Consider the following 25,038-nt stretch of genomic DNA (forward strand, 5'->3'; position numbering starts at 1 on the left):
GACTCTCCAGAGATGTTTGATTGGGTTTAAGTCTGGTTTCTGGCTGGGCCACTCAAGTACATTCAAAGACTGGTCCCAAAGCCACCCCTGCATTGTCTTGGCTGTGTGCTTAGGGTCGCTGTCCTGTTGGAAGGTGAACCTTCGCCCCAGTCTGAAGTTTAGCGCACTCTGGAGCAGGTTCATCAAGGAACTCTCTGTACTTTGCTCCGTTCATCTTTGCCTCGATTCTGACTACATTTTTACATTTTTTGTCATTTGCAGACGCTCTTATCCAGAGCGACATTTGGCGACATTATCCAGAGCGACATACAGAGCGACATTTAAAAAAATAAAATTGTACTGGTCTCCCAGTCACTGCCGCTGAAAAACATCCCCACAGCATGATGCTGTCGCCACCATGCTTCGCCGTAGGGATATACCAGATTTTCTCCAGACGTGACACTTTGCATTCTGGCCAAGAGTTCAATCTTGATTTCATCAGACTAGAGATTACTTTCTCTCATGGTCAGAGTCCTTTTTAGGTGCCTTTTGGCAAACTCCAAGAGGGTTGTTGTGTATTTTACTGAAGAGTGGCTTCCATCTGTCCACTCTACCATAAAGGCCTGATTTGTGGAGTGCTGCAGAGATGGTTGTCCTTCTGGAAGGTTCTCCCATCTCCACAGAGGAGCTCTGTCAGTGACCATCAGGTTCTTGGTCCCTGACCAAGGCCCTTCTCCCCCGATTGCTTAGTTTGGCCTGGGTGGCCAGCTCTAGGAAGAGCCTTGGTGGTTCCAAACTTCTTCCATTTAAGAATGATGGATAACACTTTGTTGTTGGGGACCTTCAATGCTGCGGAAATGTTTTGGTACCCTTCCCCAGATCTGTGCCTCGACACAATCCTGTCTCGGAGCTCTACGGACTATTCCTTCGACCTCATTGCTTGGTTTTTGCTCTGACATGCACTGTCAACTGTGGGACCTTATATAGACAGGTGTGTGCCTTTCCAAATCATGTCCAATCAATTGAATTTACCACAGATGGACTACAATCAAGTTGTAGAAACATATCAAGGATGATCGATGGAAAGAGGCTGCACCTGAGCTCAATTTCGAGTCTCATAGCAAAAAAAATTTTTGTATAAATTTGCAAACATTTCTGAAAACCCCATAATGACAAAGTAAAAACAGGTTTTGTGTGTAGATTGCTGAGTAGAAACAAAAATCCATTTTAGAATAAGGCTGAAACGTAACAATGTGGAAAAAGTCAAGGGGTCTGATAACTTTCCGAAGGCACTGTAGCCTATCATTAGGCTTTTTTCCCCTCGATTTTATGGGTTTTAAATATTGCGATATTTAACGGCTTATAACCTGTACGTTTTGTGCAATTTGCCCCCAGTCCAGCTGTATATACAGTATAGATATCTGATTCATGTCTACCACATGTGTGATTTGGCCTAAAATGTTGTCTTATAATTCGCCAACCCTCTAAATCCAGCAGTTTCTTTCTCCCAGCTATGTATTTCTGCTTCACTATGCACGTGCATTCATGTATTTCATTTAATTAAGAAAAAGTATGAGGTTTTCATGTTTTTCAGGGGAAGCACATATGTGGAGGGTTTAAATTACCATTCATTAATGTTAATCAGGAATTCAAAGTAGCATCTTCAATCTAAAGCCCGTGTGCCCTTTTGTACATGTAGGAAAATAAAATATTCATGATTGACTGTTCATACACCTGGTTCTCCAGATTTTAGTTATTAGTGTGCGAGTTTGTTTGCGTGTGGGTGAGAGTAATCGAAGGCCGAGCGTACAAAATGAAGAACACTAAACGATAATCAGAGGTGTGGGGCAACTTCATGACCAGAATTGATTCACCTTTATTTATCCAGGTGTGTTCTTGAGGCAGGAAGTATAAAAAGGCACAGCATGTGTTATTTATAGCAGATTTTCTATTTGCTACCTATCAACAACTATACATCCTTTTCTTTGACAAAGTGTTTTAAATCAGAAACAAAGTACACAAGGCATGGCATGAACAATTACTGTGAACGTGAAGGTTTTCACATTTGTCATAGCCGTATTCTTCATTTCATGTTTTAATTTACATGGCCCTTTAAAAATGAGGCTATTCAGTCAAGAAATAGGTTGTGTCAAATCTTACGAAAGTCTCAACGCATCGCTGTACATTTTACTTATGTCTCTCTCTGAATGAGGTCGTTCGAGTGTGACAGTGTTTCATTGTTTTCTCAAAAGACAAAGACTTCACCTCACAATGTCAGCTGTTTCTTATAGAGAGCAGGGTCACAGTAATTATCTCGGTGACAAACTGTTCATCATGTTTACTCGTTCTATGAAGGTCAAAGCTTTTCAATGTCCCTTTGAAGGTGTCTTCATAACTCAACAGCATACACCAACACAATAAAAGTGTCCGTACCCTTAGTCCACGTTTGTGTAAGCCAGTGGACCCACTGACGTCATCTGCACGCTGAGGTAAAGCCTAGGCATTAGCTTTGGAGGCTAGAGCAAGTTGTCAGGTCTCTCGTCATACGACCGTAGTTCACTGAACCACCTGTTACCTTAATTGGTCTGACCTGGTCAGGAAGAACTCTTGACCTTTATTTAACTAGGCAAGTCAGTTAAGAACAAATTCTTATTTTCAACGACAGCCTAGGAACAGTGGGTTAAATGCCTTGTTTAGGGGCAGAACGACAGATTTTGTACCTTGTCAGCTCGGGGATTTGATCTTGCAACCTTTGGGTCACTAGTCCAACGCTCTAACCACTAGGCTACGCTGCTATGCCCCATAACTGGAAGGAATGGAGGAAGGTGAATATTTCTATACACCAATTTGGACTGGCATGTTGGGTTTCTCAATTGGCATTGCATAGGCTCAACGTGACAGAAATTGTGACATTTTGCCATTGCGAAAGCTGTTATTTGTCACTTTGGAATGTGGTCACTAGTGAATTGTTTAATATGCTTTTGTCTCCTTTGCTTTCTGTGATTTAAGAGGTTCTTAAGTGTGTCTTATCCTTTATCCTGCCTGTGTCTGCGTCTCTTACACCATGTCTCTATCCTCCACGTCATATACCCTTCCTTTTCAGAAGGAGACGAAGCATGAGTCAGAACTGTCCTTGGAGAGGAAGTTGTGATGTTCTTTTCTCCCTGTAGCCATATCCACTATGTCTCGTGTTTATTCCTTGTGGATTCAAGTACTGAAAATACATCTTCGCCAATATTGTTGCTTCAACCTACACACTGGAACGGAATAAATATCTGTCCTACCTTTGTATAAGCATTATACAGGATCAACCATAGTAATACGCCACCCCCTTGCTCAAGGGCACATCGACAGATTTTTCACCGTGTTTGCTCAGGTATTCGAACCAGCGACCTTTCGGGTTACTGGCCCAACGCTGTTTCTGCTAGGCTACCTCCCACCCTATGATATGTCCGTCATGTGAATATTTAACATAGTATGTAGCTTAGTTTTGAGGTATTGACATTAAGTGGGGATGTTTATGAACAAAATCATGAGAATGTTCAGGAAAAAAAGTGACTGAGATGTGTGTATTACGGACAGAATTTCATTCTCCAATACGGCAGTGCTATTTTTTATTTAGTTCACCTTTATTTAACTAGATAGGCTAGTTGAGAACAAGTTCTCATTTACAACTGTGACCTGGCTAAGATAAAGCAAAGCAGTGTGACACAAACAACAACACAGTTACACATGGAATAACAAACATACAGTCAATAATACAATAGAAAAAGTCTATATACAGTGTGTGCAATGAATAGGCCATAGTGGCTAAATAATTACAATATAGCAATTAAACACGAGTGATAAATGTGTAGAAGATGAGTGTGCAAGTAGAGATACTGGGGTGCAAAGGAGCCAAATAAATACAATAACAGTATGGGGATGAGATAGTTGGATGGGCTATGTACAGGTGCAGTGATCTGTGAGCTGCTCTGACAGCTGGTGCTTAAAGCTAGTGAGGGAGATATGAGTCTCCAGCATCAGTGATTTTTGCAGTTCGTTCCAGTCATTGGCAGCAGAAAACTGGAAGGAAAGGCTTCCGAAGGAGGAATTGGCTTTGGGGTGACCAGTGAAATATACCTGCTGAAGCGCGTGCTACGGGTGGGTGCTGCTATGGTGATCAGTGAGCTGAGATAAGGCGGGACTTTACCTAGCAAAGACTTATGACCTGGAGCCAGTGGGTCTGGTGACGAATATGAAGCGAGGGCCAACCAACGAGAGCATACAGGTTGCAGTGGTGGGTAGTATATGGGGCTTTGGTGACAAAACGGATGGCACTGTGATAGACTGCATCCAATTTACTGAGTAGAGTGTTGGAGGCTATTTTGTAAATGACCGCCGAAGTCAAGGATCGGTAGGATAGTCAGTTTTACGAGGGTATGTTTGACAGCATGAGTGAAGGATGCTTTGTTGCGAAATAGGAAGCCGATTCTAGATGTAATTTTGGATTGGAGATGCTTAATGTGAGTCTGGAAGGAGAGTTTACAGTCTAACCAGACACCTAGGTATTTGTAGTTGTCCACATATTCTAAGTCAGAACCGTCCAAAGTAGTGATGCTGGACGGGCGGGCAGGTGTGGGCAGCGATCGGTTGAAGCAGCGATCGCATTTAAGAGCAGTTGTATGGCATTGAAGCTCATCTGGAGGTTAGTTAACACAGTGTCCAAAGAAGGGCCAGAAGTATACAGAATGGTGTCGTTTGTGTAGAGGTGGATCAGAGAATCACCAGCAGCAAGAGCGACATCATTGATGTATTCAGACAAAAGAGTCGGCCCGAGAATTGAACCCTGTGGCACCCCCATAGAGACTGCCAGAGGTCCGGACAACAGGCCCTCCGATTTGACACACTGAACTCTGTCAGAGAAGTAGTTGGTGAACCAGGCGAGGCAGTCTTTTGAGAAACCAAGGCTGTTGAGTCTGCCAATAAGAATGTGGTGATTGACAGAGTTGATAGCCTTGGCCAGGTCGATGAATACAGCTGCACAGTATTGTCTCTTATCGATGGCGGTTATGATATCGTTTAGGACCTTGAGCGTGGCTGAGGTGCACCCATGACCAGCTCTGAAACCAGATTGCATAGCAGAGAAGGTACGGTGGGATTCGAAATGGTCGGTAATCTGTTTGTTAACTTGGCTAGGATAGATATAGGTCTGTAGCAGTTTGTGTCTAGAGTTTCTCCCCCTTTGAAGAGGAAGATGACCGCGGCAGCGTTCCAATCTTTGGGGATCTCAGACGATACGAAAGAGAGGTTGAACAGGCTAGTAATAGGGGTTGCAACAATTTCGGCAGATAATTTTATAAAGAGAGGGTCCAGATTATCTAGCCCGGCTGATTTGTACGGGTCCAGATTTTGCAGCTCTTTCAGAATATCAGCTATCTGGATTTGGATTTATTGAATGTGAATTTTGTGTTAATCTATAGGACAGATTTACCAAGTGTTTGCACTGCCATGTGCAAGTTTGTCTGTTTAAGCTAGAGATATCTGGGTTATTTGAATAGGCTGCGTCTTCCACCGCATCTGCCGATGTTGGCCTTTTGCATCTGCAGTGGAAGGTGGCAGAGCTACAGCAGTTTTTGTCAGACCAGGATACATCCTGAAAATCGGTCTTCTCACGAAAACGTCTATAGAGTCCGAACAGTTTGGGCTACACACTAATATGACCCCTTTAAAGATGACACTCACGAACATGATGGTGTTCTCCGTTTTGCTCTACGACCCCCACCAGTGTCACGGGACTCGTCTGAAGGTAACTCGGTACTGTGCCGAAAAATGTATGAAAGTGAATAGGGCATTTCCATGTCAAAGGTATACAGGTTATTCCACAGTAAAAAAATATTCCTGATCATTCTTATATCTCTCAGATATAGGACAGACATTTCAAAACCTACACATGACCAAAAGTATGTGGACACCTGCTTGTCGAACATCTCATTGCAAAATCATGGGCATTAATATGGAGTTGGTACCCCCTTTGCTGCTATAACAGCCTCCACTTTTCTGGGAAGGTTTTCCACTAGATGTTGGAATATTGCTGCGGGGACTTGCTTCCATTCAGCCACAAGGCCATTAGTGAGGTCGGGCACTGATGTTGGGCGATTAGGCCTGGCTTGCAGTTGGTGTTCCAATTCATCCCAAAGGTGTTCGATGTGGTTGAGGTCAGGGATCTGTGCAGGCCAGTCAAGTTCTTCCACATCGATCTCAACAAATAATTTCTGTATGGACCTTGCTTTGTGCACGGGGGCACTGTCATACTGAAACAGGAAAGGGCCTTTCCCAAACTGTTGCCACAAAGTTGAAAGCACAAAATAGTCTAGAATGTCATTGTATGCTATAGTGTTAAGGTTTCCCTTCACTGGAACTAAGGGCCTAGCCCGAACAATGAAAAACAACCCCAGACCATTATTCCTCCTCCACCAAACTTTACAGTTGGCACTATGCATTCGGGTAGATAGCGTTCTTCAGGCATCCGCCAAACCCAGATTTGTCCGTCAGATTGCCAGATGGTGAAGCTTGATTCATCACTCCAGAGAATGCGTTTCCACTGCTCGGCCATGGAAACCCATTTCATGATGCGCCCGACGAACAGTTCTTGTGCTGACGTTGCTTCCAGAGGCAGTTTGGAACTTGGTAGTGAGTGTTGAGGACAGACGATTTTTACACTCTTCAGCACTCTGTGGTCCCGTTCTGTGAGCTTGTGTGGCCTACCACTTTGTGGCTGAGCCGTTGTTGCTCTTAGACGTTTCCACCTCATAATAAAAGCACTTACAGTTGACCGGGGCAGCTCTAGCAGGGCAGAAATTTGGTGAGTTAACTTGTTGGAAAGGCGGCATCCTATGATGGTGCCACGTTGAAAGTCACTGAGCTATTCAGTAAGGCCATTCTACTGCCAATGTTTGACTTTGGAGATTGCATGGCTGTGTGCTCGATTTTATACACCTGTCAGCAACGGGTGTGGCTGAATTAGCGAAATCCACTAATTTGAAGGAGTGACCACATACTTTTGTATATATAGCGTACTTCCTTTTCATTTATTTTTTGACTATCCTTGTATGAATCTGTTATTCAATAGGTTTCTATGGGCTAATAGGAGTAAGACAAAATTCAATATTTCATATACAGAACCAGTCAATAGTTTGGACACACCTACTCATTCAAGGGTTTTTCTTTATTTTGACTATTTTCTACATTGTAGAATAATAGTCAAGACAACAAAACTCTGAAATAATACATATGGAATCATGTAGTAACCAAAAAAAGTGTTAAATCAAAATATATTTTATATTTGAGATTCTTCAAAGTAGCCACCCTTTGCCTTGATGACAGCTTTGTACACTCTTGGCATTCTCTCAACCAGCTTCATGAGGTAGTAATTTGGAATGCTTTTCCAACAGTCCCACATATGCTGAGCACTTGTTGGCTGCTTTTCCTTCACTCTGTGGTCCAACTCAGCCTAAACCATCTCAATTGGGTTGAGGTCGGGTGATTGTGGAGGCCAGGTCATCTGATGCAGCACTCATCACTCTCCTTGGACACAGCCCTTACATAGCCTGGAGGTGTGTTTTGGGTCATTGTCCTGTTGAAAAACAAATGATAATCCCACTAAATCGCAAACCAGATGGGATGGCGTATTGCTGCAGGATGCTGTGGTAGCCATGCTGTTTAAGTGTGCCTTGAATTCTAAATAAATCACAGACACTGTCTCCAGCAAAGCACCCCCACACCATAACACCTCCTCCTCCATGCTTCACGGTGGGAACCACACATGCAGAGATCATCCGTTCACCTACTCCTCGTCTCACTAAGAACCAAAAATCTCAAATTTCGACTCATCAGACCAATGTACAGATTTCCACTGGTGTAATGTCCTTTGCTCGTGTTTCTTGGCCCAAGCAAGTCTCTTCTTCTTATTGATGTCCTTTAGTAGTGGTTTCTTTGCAACAATTCGACCATACAGGCCTGATTCACGCAGTCTCCTCTGAACAGTTGACGCTGAAATATGTTTATTACTTGAACTCGGAAGCGCACTTAACTCCAATAAACTTATCCTCTGCATCAGAGGTAACTCTGGGTCTTCCTTTCCTGTGGTGCCAGTTTCATCATAGCGCTTGATGGTTTTTGCGACTACACCATGGACTAGCTCACTCTCCCTGCCTGTCTCATTACACTACAATCAGTGCCGGCTGCAGACAACGATCAGCGGGAAAATCTAATTTTCCACATTTTGATGCTGTATTTATAATGATATAAAATATACTGCTCAAAAAAAATAAAGGGAACACTTAACACATCCTAGATCTGAATGAAATAAATAATCTTATTAAATACTTTTTTCTTTACATCGTTGAATGTGCTGACAACAAAATCACACAAAAATAATCAATGGAAATCCAATTTATCAACCCATGGAGGTCTGGATTTGGAGTCACACTCAAAATTAAAGTGGAAAACCACACTACAGGCTGATCCAACTTTGATGTAATGTCCTTAAAACAAGTCAAAATGAGGCTCAGTAGTGTGTGTGGCCTCCACGTGCCTGTATGACCTCCCTACAACGCCTGGGAATGCTCCTGATGAGGTGGCGGATGGTCTCCTGAGGGATCTCCTCCCAGACCTGGACTAAAGCATCCGCCAACTCCTGGACAGTCTGTGGTGCAACGTGGCATTAGTGGATGGAGCGAGACATGATGTCCCAGATGTGCTCAATTGGATTCAGTTCTGGGGAACGGGCGGGCCAGTCCATAGCATCAATACCTTCCTCTTGCAGGAACTGCTGACACACTCCAGCCACATGAGGTCTAGCATTGTCTTGCATTAGGAGGAACCCAGGGCCAACCGCACCAGCATATGGTCTCACAAGGGGTCTGAGGATCTCATCTCAGTACCTAATGGCAGTCAGGCTACCTCTGGCGAGCACATGGAGGGCTGTGCGGCCCCCCAAAGAAATGCCACCCCACACCATGACTGACCCACCGCCAAACCGGTCATGCTGGAGGATGTTGCAGGCAGCAGAACGTTCTCCACGGCGTCTCCAGACTCTGTCACGTCTGTCATGTGCTCAGTGTGAACCTGCTTTCATCTGTGAAGAGCACAGGGCGCCAGTGGCGAATTTGCCAATCTTGGTGTTCTCTAATACTCGTGGAGTCTGTTTCTGACCGTTTGAGCAGACACATGCACATTTGTGGCCTGCTGGAGGTCATTTTGCAGGGCTCTGGCAGTGCTCCTCCTGCTCCTCCTTGCACAAAGGCAGAGGTAGCGGTCCTGCTGCTGGGTTGTTGCCCTCCTTCGGCCTCCTCCACATCTCCTGATGTACTGGCCTGTCTCCTGGTAGCGCCTCCATGCTCTGGACACTACGCTGACAGACACAGCAAACCTTCTTGCCACAGCTCGCATTGATGTGCCATCCTGGATGAGCTGCACTACCTGAGCCACTTGTGTGGGTTGTAGACTCCGTCTCATGCTACCACTAGAGTGAAAGCACCGCCAGAATTCAAAAGTGACCAAAACATCAGCCAGGAAGCATAGGAACTGAGAAGTGGTCTGTGGTCCCCACCTGCAGAACCACTCCTTTATTGGGGGTGTCTTGCTAATTGCCAATAATTTCCACCTGTTTTCTATTCCATTTGCGCAACAGCATGTGAAATTTATTGTCAATCAGTGTTGCTTCCTAAGTGGACAGTTTGATTTCACAGAAGTGTGATTGACTTGGAGTTACATTGTGTTGTTTAAGTGTTCCCTTTATTTTTTTGAGCAGTGTATATGCAGCAGATTTACCGCCAAACGGTTTCTGTGCCAATGCACCATACACAACCAATAAGCAATGCAACACCACAATCAAGTAGAGTATGTCAATCTCGACAAACAGAAAATGCATCACTCCCTACTCAGCATTGAAGGCTTGGTTTGAGAATCTCTGATTGTAATGAAACTTTTTGGTGTTTTGAAACCGTTGTCTCGATTAATCATATGGCCATTGCATAGTTTGGATGCTGGAATTATTATTTTTTACTTTCATCCCTTTTTCTCCCCAATTTGTAGTTACCATCTTGTCTCATCGCTGCAACTCCCGTACTGACTTGGGAGAGGCAAAGGTCAAGAGCCATGTATCCTCCAAAACACAACCCAACCAAGCCACACTGCTTCTTGACACAATGCCCACTTAACCCGGATGCCAGTCACACCAATGTGTTGAAGGAAACACTGTACACCTGGTGATAGTGTCAGCATGCATGCGCCCATCCCACCACAGGAGTCACTAGACTGTGCTGGCCAAACCCTCCCCTAACCCAGACGACGCTGGGCCAATTGTGCGCCGCCCCATGGGTCTCCCAGTCACGGCCAGCTGCGACAGAGCCTGGACTCGAACCAGGATCTCTAGTGGCACAGCTAGCAACTGTGATGCAGTGCCTTAGACCACTGCGATGCAGTGCCTTAGACCACTGCGTCACTTGGGAGGCCGATATCAGTTGGAATTATGTTGGAATTATAGTGTATGAACATCCACAGGTAGCCTACAGGAGACTTTTGAAGTGGGCTAATCAGATTAAAACATTGTAACTAGTTGTGTTTATGCCACACATAAAAGGTAATACATTTTAAAAGTTAAATATTTAGGCTATATTGAAGCGTTAGATTCAAGGTCGAGGAATAGCCACTCGGATCGCAGAACGCATGTTAAGCTTTCCTGATTTAATGGGCCTGCTGGGAACATAAGCCTATGTGGCCACATTATATAGGAGAATGATGATCGGCAACAGACAACGCATCAGAAGTAGAAATACAGCCAGACTGGCCTGCTACTGTGCCATTCTATAATCTGTCGACCCACAACTGATCCAAATGGAATAAAACATAAAAATAAGAGGGCTTTCGCGGCATTATTAAAATTATATTTTCACTTAAACTATAATGCAATTATAGTTCCCAAGTGGTGCAGCGGTCTAAGGCACTGCATCTCAGTGCAAGAAATGTCACTACAGTCCCTGGTTCGAATACAGGCTGTATTGCATCCGGCTGTGATTGGGAGTCCCATAGGGCGGCGCACAATTGGCCCAGCGTCGCCGGGGTAGGCCGTCTTTGTAAATAAGAATTTATTCTTATCTTACTTGCCTAGTTAAATATAATAAAAATGCTGAATTGGAGTGTTGTAGGTTAGTCTAGGTACGATAAGTTTATTGTCCCAAAATAGGATCAATAGGGGAGCTTCTTGAACTGTGTCTTCACAGTTATTTAATGCGCAATGACGCACCTGGCCTCTCGGCTGCTAATCAGCTATTCCTCTATCTTGTGGATTTATATAGAAGATTTGTGAAGATTTGAAAGATTTTATGTGTGGTATGATTGCTAGTTAACGTATTGCAGATATTGACAAAAACTACCACTATTGTTTACTATATGGTGCTTTCAGAAAGTATTTAGACCCTTTGACCTTTTCCAGTTTTTGTTGTTACAGCCTTATTCTAAAATTAATTACATAGTTTTTTCCCTGCTCAATCTACACACAATACTTTTTGCAAATGTATAAAATTAAAAAAACGGAAATATCACATTTAGATAAGTATTCAGACCCTTTACTCAGTACTTTGTTGAAGAACCTTTGGCAGTGATTACAGCCTTGAGTCTTCTTGGGTATGACACTACAAGCTTGGCACCCCTGCATTTGGGGAGTTTCTCCCATTCTTCTCTGCAGATCCTCTCAAGCTATGTCAGGTTGGATGGGGTGCGTCGCTGCACAGATATTTTCAGGTCTCTCCAGAGATGTTCGATAGGGTTCAAGTCCGTGCTCTGGCTGGGCCACTCGAGGACATTCAGAGACTTGTCCCGAAGCCACTCCTGCATTGTCTTAGCTGTGTGCTTAGGGTCGTTGTCCTGTTGGAAAGTGAACCTTTGCCCCAGTCGGAGGTCCTGAGCGCTCTGGAGCAGGTTTTCATCAAGGATGTCTCTGTACTTTGTTCTGTTCAGCTTTCCCTTGATCCTAACTAGTCTCCCAGTCCCTACCGCTGAACAACATCCCCACAGCATGATGCTGCCACCACCATGCTTCACTGTAGGGATGGTGCCCGTTTTCCTCCAGACTTGACACTTGGCATTCAGGCCAAAGAGTTCAATCTTCATTTCATCAGACCAAATAAACTTTTTTCTCATGGTCTGAGAGTCTTTAGGTGCCTTTTGTCAAACTCCAAGCGGGCTGTCATGTGCCTTTTACTGAGGACTGGCTTCTTTCTATCCACTCTACCATAAAGGCCTGATTGGTGGAGTTCTGCAGAGATGGTTGTTCTTCTGGATGGTTCTCCCATTTCGACAGAGGAACTCTGGAGTGCTGTCAGAGTGACCATCAAGTTCTTGGTCACCTCCCTGACCAAGGCTCCTCTCCCCCGTTTGCTCAGTTTGGCCCGGGCGGCCAGCTCTAGGAAGAGTCTTGGGGGTTTCAAATGTCTTCCATTTAAGAATGATGGAGGCCACTATGTTCTTGGGGACATTCAATGCTGCAGATATTTTTTTGGTACCCTTCCCCAGATCTGTGCCTTGACACAATCCTATCTCAGCGCTCTATGGACAATTCCTTCGACCTCATGGCTTGGTTTTTGCTCTGAAATGCACTGTCAACTTCGGGACCTTATATAGACAGGTGTGTGCCTTTCCAAATCATGTCCAATCAATTGAATTTACCAGAGGTAGACTCCAATCAAGTTGTAGAAACATCTCAAGGATGATCAATGGAAACAGGATGCACCTGAGCTCAATTTCAAGTCTCATAGCAAAGGGTCTGAATACTTATGTAAATAACGTATGTTTTTATTTGTAATACATTTGCAAACATTTCTAAAAACCTGTTTTCGCTTTGTCATTAGGTATTAGGTAGGTATTGTGTGTAGATCAATGAGGATTTTTTTTTTTATCCATTTCAGAATAAGGCTGTAACGTAACAATATGTGGAAAAAGTCAAGAGGTCTGAATACTTTACAAATGCACTTTAGATAGAGGGCAGGATAGACAGTTGACTATATTGACCTGCGGTATAGTACCGTAATTTCCGGACTATTGAGCGCACCTGAATATAAGCCGCACCCACTGAATTTAAAAATAATTCTTATTTTGAACATAAATAAGCCGCACATGTCTATAAGCCGCAGGTGCCTACCGGTACATTGAAACAAATTAACTTTACACAGGCTTTAACGAAACACGGCTTGTAACAAAAATAAATAGGCTTTAATGAAACACGGCTTGTAACAAAAAATAAATAGGCTTTAACGAAACACGGCTTGTCATCGACTCATTAAGACCAAGCTCCCGTGCAGCAGCTCTATTTCCTTTTCCAACAGCCAGATCAATCGCCTTCAACTTGAAAGCTGCATCATATGCATTTCTCCGTGTCTTTGCCATGATGAGGGTGACAAAATGACTACCGTAATCAGAATGATGGGAAGTTTGAGAGCGCTCGATTTAATCTAAACAGTAAACAAAAAAGTTGTTTGACCTTAACCCGTTCGGCAATTTCATTGGTCTAATGAAAGCTTCATGCCGCCAAAAAACTGAGCACATCACAGAATGTTTTTTTTTTGTTGGAAAAAAAAATTGAAAGCGGGAAAAATCCATATATTACGTCATTGTTTAAGCCGCGAGGTTCAAAGCGTGGGAAAAAGTTGCGGCTTATAGTCCGGAAATTACGGTAAGCACGTGGAAAGGAGTAGTGCATATGGGAAGTACCAAAACACATTTATAGGGGAGGCACATGCAAACAGATGATGACATTTATATAGTAAAATCTGCAAATGTAAATCATGGGGAAAAAAGCACTACCCTCCCCTGTGCTCAATAAAAAAAAAAAAACGCTCCCAAAGCAAAAAAAGGTTAGACAACCCTCCCCTATTTTGGACCAGACCCACCCCAGTAAATGTCAAACTCTCCCTTGCTAACCAATCTTACCCTGTATTAAATGATGTCATCAACCCCATACATCATGTTCCTTTGATCAAGGCCTTTGGTCACCTTGGTTGGGGGTCAAAGGTTAAACAGGCACAATAGAGAGCGGGGGAACAAAATGTATTAATTCATCTTTAAAATCATTCTCTGTGAGATTACCAATGTGGTTCAAGGGCCCATCCAACTAAGGTTAGTTCCTTCAGTCGCCTTGAAGGAAATTAGTAAAATCCTGAGCAAAGACCATGCTTTGTGTGTTGTGGCCTTTAAAGCCTATTGGATATTTGCTGTCATTATCCATCCACTATCTAGAGTCAGCTCTGCACAATGTCAACAAAGTACTCATGTAAAATAAATGTTTTTTGGGAGTTGTAACGTTAAACTTTTTATACCAGATTTAAACGTTTCATATGGTTCTATTTCTCTGGTTCTATTTCAGCTAGCTACATACAGTTGCAAGAAGTATGTGATCCCTTTGGAATTACCTGGATTTCTACATAAATTGGTCAAAACATTTGATCTGATCATCTAAATCACAACAATAGACAAACACAGTCTGCTTAAACTAATAACACACAAACAATGACATGTTTTCATGTCTTGATTGAACACACCGTGTAAACATTCACAGTGCAGGGTGGGAAAAGTATGTGAACCCTTGGATTGAATAACTGGTTGACCCTTGGCAGTAATAAACTCAACCAAATGTTTTCTGTAGTTGCAGATCAGACATGCACAACGGTCAGGAGGAATTTTGAACCATTCATCTTTACAAAACTGTTTCAGTTCAGCAATATTCTTAGGATGTCTGGTGTGAACCGCTCTCAAGGTCATGCCACAGCATTTTAAAATCAGGTTGAGGTCAGGACTCTGACTGCGCCACTCCAGAAGGTGTATTTTCTTCTGTTGACACCATTTTGTTGTTGATTTACTTCTGTGTTTTGGGTTGTTGTCCTGTTGCATCACCCAACTTCTGTTGAACTTCAATTGGCGGACAGATAGCCTTACATTCTCCTGCAAAATGTCTCGATAAACTTGGGAATTAATTTTTCAAATCAAATCAAATTTTATTTGTCACATACACATGGTTAGCAGATGTTAATGCGAGTGTAGCGAAATGCTTGTGCTTCTAGTTCCGACCATGCAGTAATATCTAAGAAGTAATCTAACCTAACAATTTCACAACTACCTTATACACACAAGTGTAAAGGAATGAATAAGAATATGTACATAAAAATATATGAATGCGTGATGGCCGAACGGCATAGGCAAGATGCAGTAGATGGTATAGAATACAGTATATGCATATGAGATGAGTAATGTAGGGTATGTAAACATGATATAAAATGGCATTGTTTAAAGTGGCTAGAGATGCATTTATTACATCAAGATGCAGTAGATGGTATAGAGTACAGTATACACATATGAGATGAGTAATGAAGGGTATGTAAACATTATATAAAGTGGCATTGTTTAAAGTGGCTAGTGATACATTTATTACATCAATTTTCCATTATTAAAGTGGCTAGAGTTGAGTCAGTATGTTGGCAGCAGCCACTCAATGTTAGTGATGGCTGTTTAGCAGTCTGATGGCCTTGAGATAGAAGCTGTTTTTCAGTCTCTCGGTCCCTGCTTTGATGCACCTGTACTGACCTCACCTTCTGGATGATAGCGGGGTGAACAGGCAGTGGCTCGGGTGGTTGTTGTCCTGGATGATCTTTTTGGCTTTCCTGTGACATCGGGTGGTGTAGGTGTCCTGGAGGGCAGGTAGTTTGCCCCCGGTGATGCGTTGTGCAGACCTCACTACCCTCTGGAGAGCCTTACGGTTGTGGGCGGAGCAGTTGCCGTACCAGGCGGTGATACAGCCCGACAGGATGCTCTCAATTGTGCATCTGTAAAAGTTTGTCAGGGTTTTTGGTGACAAGCCAAATTTCTTCAGCCTCCTGAGGTTGAAGAGTCGCTGCTGCGCCTTCTTCACCATGCTGTGGGGGTGGGTGGACCATTTCAGTTTGTCTGTGATGTGTACGCCGAGGAACTTAAAACTTTCCTCTCTCCACTACTGTCCCGTCGATGTGGATAGGGGGCTGCTCTCTCTGCTGTTTCCTGAATTCCACGATCATCTCCTTTGTTTTGTTGACATTGAGTGTGAGGTTATTTTCCTGACACCACACTCCGAGGGCCCTCACCTCCTCCCTGTAGGCCGTCTCGTCATTGTTGGTAATCAAGCCTACCACTGTAGTGTCGTCTGCAAACTTGATGATTGAGTTGGAGGCGTGCATAGCCACGCAGTCATGGGTGAACAGGGAGTACAGGAGAGGGCTGAGAACGCACCGTTGTGGGGCCCCAGTGTTGAGGATCAGCGGGGTGGAGATGTTGTAACCTACCCTCACCACCTGGGGGCAGCCCGTCAGGAAGTCCAGGATCCAGTTGCACAGGGCGGGGTCGAGACCCAGGGTAAATGCTGAGCTGTAGTCGATGAACAGAATTCTTACATAGGTATTCCTCTTGTCCAGATGGGTTAGGGCAGTGTGCAGTGTGATTGCGTCGTCTGTGGACCTATTGGGGCGGTAAGCAAATTGGAGTGGGTCTAGGGTGTCAGGTAGGGTGGAGGTGATAGGGTCCTTGACTAGTCTCTCAAAGCACTTCATGATGACGGAAGTGAGTGCTATGGGGCGGTAGTCATTTCGCTCAGTTAACTTAGCTTTCTTGGGAACAGGAACAATGGTGGCCCTCTTGAAGCATGTGGGAACAGCAGACTGGGATAAGGATTGATTGAATATGTCCATAAACACACCAACCAGCTGGATGTGGCTGGGGATGACGTCTGGGCCTGCAGCCTTGCGAGGGTTAACATGTTTAAATGTTTTACTCACGTTGGCTGCAGTGAAGGAGAGCCCGCAGGTTTTGGTACGGGCCGTGTCAGTGGCACTGTATTGTCCTCAAAGCGAGCAAAGAAGTTGTTTAGTTTGTCTGGGAGCAAGACATCGTGGTCGGCGACGGGGCTGGTTTTTCTTTTGTAGTCCGTGATTGACTGTAGACCCTGCCACATAACTCTCGTGTCTGAGCCGTTGAATTGCGACTCTACTTTGTCTCTATACTGACGCTTAGCTTGTTTGATTGCCTTGCGGAGGGAATAGCTACACTGTTTGTATTCGGCCATGTTTCCGGTCACCTTGCCCTGACTAAAAGCAGTGGTTCGCGCTTTCAGTTTTGCGCAAATGCTGCCATCAATCCACGGTTTCTGGTTGGGGAATGTTTTAATAGACGCTGTGGGTACAACATCACCGATGCACTTGCTAATAATCTCGCTCACCGAATCTGTGTATTCATCGATGTTGTTGTTCGATGCTATGCGGAACATATCCCAGTCCATGTGATCGAAGCAATCTTGAAGCGTGGAATCCGATTGGTCGGACCTGCGTTGAACAGACCTGAGCATGGGTGCTTCCTGTTTTAGTTTCTGTATATAGGCTGGGAGCAACAAAATGGAGTCTTAGTCAGCTTTTCCGAAAGGAGGGCGGGGAAGGGCCTTATATGCGTCGCGGAAGTTAGAATAACAATGATCCAGGGTTTTGCCTGCCCGGGTCGCGCAATTGATATGCTGATAAAATTTAGGTAGCCTTGTTTTCAGATTAGCCTTGTTAAAATCCCCAGTTACAATAAATGCAGCCTCAGGATATGTGGTTTCCACCTCAGGATATGTGGTTTCCGTCGAGGCCCTAAGGCAGCAAACCAGCCCCAAACCATGATGCTCCCTCCACCATACATTGACAGTTGGGATGAGGTTTTGATGTTGGTGTGCTGTGCCTTTTTTTCTCCACATGTATTGTTGTGTGTTCCTTCCAAACAACTTAACTTTAGTTTAATCTGTCCACAGAATATTTTTCCATAATCGCTGTGGAACATCCAGGTGCTCTTTTGTTAACTTCAGACGTGCAGCAATGTTTTTTTTTGGACAGCAGTGGCTCCTTCCATGGTGTCCTCCCATGAACACCATTCTTGTTTAGTGTTTTATGTATCGTAGACCCGTCAAATGAGATGTTAGCAGGTTTCAGAGATTTCTGTAAGTCTTTAGCTGACACGCTAGGATTCTTCTTAACCTCATTGAGCATTCTGCACTGTTCTCTTGCGGTCATCTTTGTAGGACGGCCACTCCTAGGGAGAGTAGCAATAGTGCTCAACTTTCTCCATTTATAAACAATTTGTCTTACCGTGGACTGATGAACATCAAGGCTTTAGAAATACTTTTGTAACCCTTTCCAGCTTTATGCAAGTCAACAATTCTTAATCTTAGGTCTTCTGAGATCTATTTTGTTTAAGCCATGGTTCACATCAGGCAATGCTTCTTGTGAGTAGCAAACTCAAATTTTGTGAGTGTTTTTTATAGGGCAGTTCTAACCAACATCTCCAATCTCGTTTCATTGATTGGACTCCAGGTTAGCTGACTCCTGACTCCAATAAGCTTTTGGAAAAATCATTAGCCTAGGGGTTCACATACTTTTTCCAACATACACTGTGAATGTTTAAATGATGTATTCAATATACAATTTTTAGTTTAAGCACACTGTGTTTGTTGTGACAGATGAAGATCAGAAATATAGGTAATTCCAAAGGGTTCACATATTTTTCTTGCCACTGTAACTGGAAGGTAACCAGAATATTATTCCTTCTTTCACTGCATTTGGGGCAGCAGGTAGCCTAGTGGTTAGAGTGTTGGGCCAGTAACTGAAAGGTTGCTAGATCAAATCCCCAAGATGACAATGTACAAATCTGTCGTTCTGAATAAGGCAGTTAACCCACTGTTCCTCGGCTGTCATTGTAAATAATAATTTGTTCTTCACTGACTTGCCTAGTTAAATTAAAAAAAATACAATTTCACTGCACTCAGAGACAACTGAATAAATGCACTAAAGGAGTCAATAGAACACAGATGTTCAATTAACCAGATTGGCGCACATTCAAAAAATCTGATCTAACAGAGTGGATATTTGTCAAATCCGTCGTGATTGATGTATTGTAACAGGCCCATAATATGGTTACTTAAGTCTGTTTTCGCTGCATAACATGCAGCGGGTTTAGTATAAGAGACTGCTAAATGCTAACTCCCGTTTTTATAAACTGGTTAGCATAGCTACCACACAGAAATCAGTGGTGGTAGTCAAATTCAGTTTTAACTGTAATGCAGTTGATTGGTAACGATGACATGAACATGTGTTTGGGGTTGACATCCATACAAGCGTTATACTCCGATCTTCACCTCAACATAGTGTGAAATACACATTATTAATCAATATTCTAAATGTAGGCAAATTTTGCTGGGGGGCAATGAGGAGACAGACTCAGGGTCTTTCCCCCACGTGTTTCCATTGTTTTGGTCGAGTTCGATTGGCCTCTTTACCGCATCTATACAAGAATGACCTATGCTTTTCTGAACTTGTCTAGTACTTCTAAAACTCTCTAATATGCGTGACGCAGGGTTTAGTTTCTTGGCAAAGACATTGTCTAGGCCACAAGCAACATGGTTTAAGGTGGGTATGACGCATTTATTCAATTACGTCCCGATTTCATAACTACTTTGTTTCCTATGTCCTTCTCAAAGCAGAGGACTTGTGCCAGAGGCCGCTGGTCCTTTTAAGTGGATTGTCAAATTGAAATGAAGTGTGTAATGACATAGAGTCAGTGAAGGATGTGGAGGGAGTTATAGAAGAGGTTGTTTGCAAAGTTTCCAGCTCTGTGCTCAAGGTTCAGAAACAAATAGACTATTGTGGAACGGAAATCTCATTTTCATATACACTGAATAATTTCAATAACAGGGCTTCATGATAGACAACAGATTGTTCACATGAAAACCATGATAAAGGGCAGGAACAATAGGTTGACTTAGGGCTCTATTCAATCAGATCCACTTTAGCCTACATCTGCATAGTGGATGTTTAGGCTGTGTCAGAGGTGGAACTGCGTTAGAGCTATCAAATCCGCAAGTGGCTCCTGACATTAGCTTATACCTAAAGCCAACATTGCCATTGGCTGCACGGAGTTGCATTAACAGAAATCCCATGCAGCCTTGTTTACAAGTTTGAACACTGGAACGTGAGATGTAATTTACACCACGACTAAGATGATATAAATCCTTATTATTTTGTTGAATGATTTTTCCATTTGAGCTTAATTATTTATATATAGCCTCCACTTTCTTGTTCTGAACTTCTAACGTGAGTGGGGCAGGTGTGGCTTCATGACAATGATCGCAAGAGCAGCTGCTAACCCAATTGGACAGCTCCAAAGCAGTTCCACCTCCAACAAAAACATCAGCAATGCTGCTATGCGGGTGTCTGCTTGTCACCATTAACTCTTGATCTGATTGAATCTAGGCCTTAATGTTTGGATAATTGTTTTTTCGTTAATTGTTAGTTTAAGTTATATATAAAGTATATCAATACATTTAACGCATACATTATTTATTGAATAACTTTTTAAAGAATGAGGACATTTAAAATGTCTATTTCAGTTAAAACAGGGAGAAATTGTAAGAGTGTTAACAGATAGGCTGTAGCATGAACCAGCATCAAAGCTTTTGATATCACCAAGGTTTCTGTCAGCTGCACACATCACTTTTCCACATTTTGTTGTCACAGCCTTATTCGAAAATGTATTAAATAAATAAAATTACAAATGTTCCTCATCAATCTACACACAATACAACAATGATAAAGGGAAAACAGGTTTTTAGATTTTTTTGCTAAAAAACAGAAATACCTTATTTGCATAAGTAGTCAGACCCTTTGCTATGAGACTCGAAATTAGCAGAAGGTTAGCAGATGTTAATGCGATTGTGTGGCGCTCTAAGGCACTGCATCACAGTGCTAGAGGCGTCACTACAGATACGGGCTCGATCCCGGGCTGTGTCGCAGCTGGCTGCGACTGGGAGACTCATGAGGCGGCGCACAATTGGCCCAGCGTCGCCCGGGTTAGGGGAGAGTTTGGCCAAGCTGGGATGTCCTTGTCCCATCACGCTCTAGCAACTCCTTGTGGCGCCCAGGCGCATGCACGCTGACTTCGGTTGCCAGCTGTACGGTGTTTCCTCCGACACATTGGTGTGGCTGGCTTCCGGGTTAATGACCCTAAGCACACAGCCAAGACAACGCAGGAGTGGCTTTGGGACAAGTCTCTGAATGTCCTTGAGTGGGCCAGCCAGAGCCCGGACTTGAACCCTATCAAACATCTCTGGAGAGACCTGAAAATAGCTGTGCAGCAACGCTGGCCATTCAACCTGACAGTGCTTGAAAGGATCTGCAGAGAAGAATGGGAGAAACTCCCCAAATACAGGTATGCCAGGCTTGTAGCGTCATACCCAAGAAGACTCAAGGCTGTAATATCTGTCAAAGGTGCTTCAACAAAGTACTGAGTAAAGGAACTGAATACTTATGTGAATGTGATCTGTTTTTTATTTTGAATAAATTTGCTAACATTTCTAAAAACCTGTTTTTGCTTTGTCATTATGGGGTATTGTGTGTAGACTGATGAGGGATTAAAAAAATATCTACTTTAGAATAAGACTAACTTAATTAACTAAATCTGGAAAAGTGAAGGGGTCTGAATACTTTCCGAATGCACTGTAAGTGCTGTACAATGACGGTCTCTCCACACACACGCAAAGACACGCTCAAAGACACACACAGGCACACACTGTCCCATGACGCATCTCTGCATTGGAGTCTGACCTTTGGCCCTCTTCAGAGATGGTCTTTGATGCCTTGTTTGTCACTTCTTCTCTGTGTAATTGTTGTAACGAGACACTTATTGAGATTTTACTATTCCAATGCCAGTATGACACACAACAAGCCACCTGTTATGACATTGAGAATTAACACTCATTTAGAAAGGCCCATTTGAATTTCCAATAGCTTGATATATTCCTAAATAATGGTGTCAAATGGCACTGCATAAACATGGTTGTTTAAAACCGTACACTAGCTGTAGCTTATTTTATCTGTCCATGTCATGTCCTACTGATATGGTTGGTTTCAAGGTTTATTCCGAGGTATTCGAGAGCTAGTCTCATATAGACGGTTGTTACATTCAGAATTGTTTCTTTCCCAGTTCTCTCACCACTGCCATAGCTCCACAGTAGACTATGTATGGAATCATTGGACAGTCTAAGAAATGTGTGTGCCAAGCTGCACCATTGGCTAATCTACCCAACATCATTAGGAAGCCCGTATCTTCTGTACGTGCTGTAATAAACTGTACTAGTTGTACTGGCTGTATTTTTGACATCACAGCATTACCATGCAGCCATAGGGGAAGGGGTAGAAATTGTTCTTTTTGCTCCATCTGTTTGATGGCTCCCCATGACTTCTCACTGTTGCTCCATTTTGTTTGCTACCTTGCATATGAATGGCTGGTTTAGTGTAACAATCATAAATATTCAGAGCAATTAGCCTTGGCATCCCTGTAAATGGACTGACAGCATCTTCTCATGATCAGAGGTCCTGCTTGATGTGCCTTAAACAAAATGGAACATTTCTGATGCAGCTCATCACTCTGGGTCTTTGCTGCATGCTCTGTCTGTCTGTCTGTCTACTCTGGATCAATGTCACACCTTTTGTTTCTCCATCACTCACTGTTCTTTTTTGGCCATCCCTCTTCTCAGTCTCTTGTCTTATGATTGGAATGCAAAGGTTTAATTAAGGGGAGACAACTTGCAATACCTAAAATGAGAGTTAAGAACGAATTATCTTGTATGTTATAGAAATACAGGTTCAGGATTATTTTTTTAGAGACAATTATTAACCTCATTGGCAATATATGGAGTTGAATAGTTCCATTTCTTTGTAATGCATCTTATTGGAATGTCCATGGCGTCACATCATTTCAAGGCAATATCCATTTGGTCTGACAGTGGACAGGTGTAAAGGGCATTCTCCCGTCAACTCCTTGAAGTATACAGAGACGGTGTCAAACGGTCAGTCTCATCCACCTATTCTAACAGTGTCATTCGTCTATTCTAATAGACTTTTTATAATCCAAATGGGAGAGATTCATTTTGACAGCTGAGTCATCAAATATCAGATCGGACATTGGGGGTGGTCCCATTGTGGTGCAAAGGGTTGTGATGACGTAGGCGCAAAGCGTAAGCCTTATCAGTTGGGACGATCCCTATAAATAACGGAAAGTTCCTAGCAGACATTCGAAAAGAAAAACTGAGCCCTTTGAAAGAGTTCAGTTGTAGCCGACAGTATCAATTGGAAGAAGCACTTCAGACTGAACAAGATGACATATTCTACATTTCCACTGCTGTGGGTCCTGGGGCTCCTCGCGCTCTCCTCCGCGTGCTACATCCAGAACTGTCCGCGAGGCGGGAAGCGCTCTTTTCCTGATCTTCCACGACAGGTGAGTTTATTAGTCGATTTAAAATGGGATGTAAAGTTACTGAATTGTGTTCCAAATTAAGTTTTTTTATTTCGTAGTTCGTTATAGTTATAGTAACGAGTGTTTTGGTGTTAAGAAACTTTATTGGTGCAAATAATCCATTGCTTGAATTAAGGAGCATATTTATTCTAATCAGTTAGGCCTATTGATGAAAATAAAAGAACTGTCAGATTAGCATCAAAGCAGCTTCATGTGGATAGCCTATATGCTGCCACATTCATTGCGCAAAATAGGGATGATTTTGGCGAGAAAATGGTCCTTCATGTGCCTCCATGTTCATGCTAGCAATATTCAATCATGACTCAAAGTAGGCTAGATACTATTCATTTCAACCTCAAATGCAGTAATCAGCGGGAATTATACATTCAGGTCTTGTGTAGCCGTGTTTCCAATGCGCTATGGTCGTGCGTAATGGCCAAAAGGCACCGTCTGCTGGCCACTCTACCATATGCACAGGGATTAACAATGGATGCTTTCATTTCCAGTGCATGTCGTGTGGCCCCGGGGACAGGGGCCGCTGCTTTGGCCCAAGTATCTGCTGTGGGGAGGGGATGGGCTGCTATGTGGGCTCCCCCGAGGCAGCTGGTTGTGTGGAGGAGAACTACCTGTCCTCCCCCTGTGAGGCTGGAGGAAGAGTGTGTGGCTCTGAGGGAAGCTGTGCTGCACCCGGGGTCTGCTGTGACTCAGGTAAGACAGTTAAAGTCAGTAAATGGAAAGGTGAGCTTTGAAACAGTTGCTAAAATGTTTTACTAATGGGAGGTGACTTGTGTACTTACTTGAACCCAAATATTTTTTGCATATACCCTTTTGCATCATCCACTGGTCATAATACTATTTAACATTTTTACAGAGAGTTGTGTGCTAGACCCAGACTGCCTAGAGGACAGTAAACGTCAGTCACCCAGCGAACAGAACGCTGCCTTAATGGGCGGTTTGGCAGGAGACCTGCTGCGGATCCTACATGCCACCAGCAGAGGGAGACCTCAGTAACCAACCACTGGCCATCCCTCACCTGAACACACCCAGAAGAGCGCTTAAATTCACCATTTCACATTCACTACTACAAAAACAAATCTCACACACACATTCACATACAACAGGACACAGACACAGCAGAGGTAGAGAGCAGGCTTGCTACATAAGGGGGAAATCGATCAGCTCCACATGAATGTTTACTGTGTGCTCAGTAGCCTTCAGTAAGTTGTAATTTCTAATGCTTCAACTCAAATATGCATTGTACAATCTACTGGGGTGGAAGGGATGTAAATATGTAGTTATTAAATATTTTCTTGCACTATTAAAATGTGTATTTTCTATGGCTTACTGAGAGGTACAGTAACAGGCAAACAGCAGCTTTATAGGGATCGTTCACCACAAAAACAAAGGGGTTCTTGTCAGGGTTGGTGCCAATGACTGTCTAAATTCAAGTGAATTTATTAATTGATTTGCATTCCTATGGACCACATTTTTTAATTCAAGTCTGGAATACCAAATACCGTAAATTCCGGACTATTAAGCGCACCTGAATATAAGCCGCACCCACTGAATTTAAAAAAATATATTATTTTGAACAAAAATAAGCCGCACATGTCTATAAGCTGCAGGTGCCTACCGGTACATTGAAACAAATGAACTTTACACAGGCTTTAACGAAACACGGCTTGT

At 43.2% G+C, this 25,038-nt stretch overlaps 1 protein-coding gene across 1 annotated transcript; it reads left to right on the forward strand.

The window, feature by feature from the left end:
* Positions 1–23,061: 23,061 nt before the first annotated feature.
* Positions 23,062–24,671, forward strand: LOC106563362 (vasotocin-neurophysin VT 1). The gene is made up of 3 exons (XM_014128866.2): positions 23,062–23,334; positions 23,859–24,060; positions 24,224–24,671. Exons 1-3 carry the CDS (start codon positions 23,215–23,217, stop codon positions 24,361–24,363), a joined length of 462 nt encoding a protein of 153 aa, XP_013984341.2. The 5' UTR covers positions 23,062–23,214; the 3' UTR covers positions 24,364–24,671.
* The last annotated feature ends 367 nt before the right edge of the window (positions 24,672–25,038 follow it).

This window comes from Salmo salar, chromosome ssa11 (genome assembly GCF_905237065.1).
Source record: "Salmo salar chromosome ssa11, Ssal_v3.1, whole genome shotgun sequence".
NCBI classification, from domain to species: Eukaryota; Metazoa; Chordata; class Actinopteri; order Salmoniformes; family Salmonidae; genus Salmo; species Salmo salar.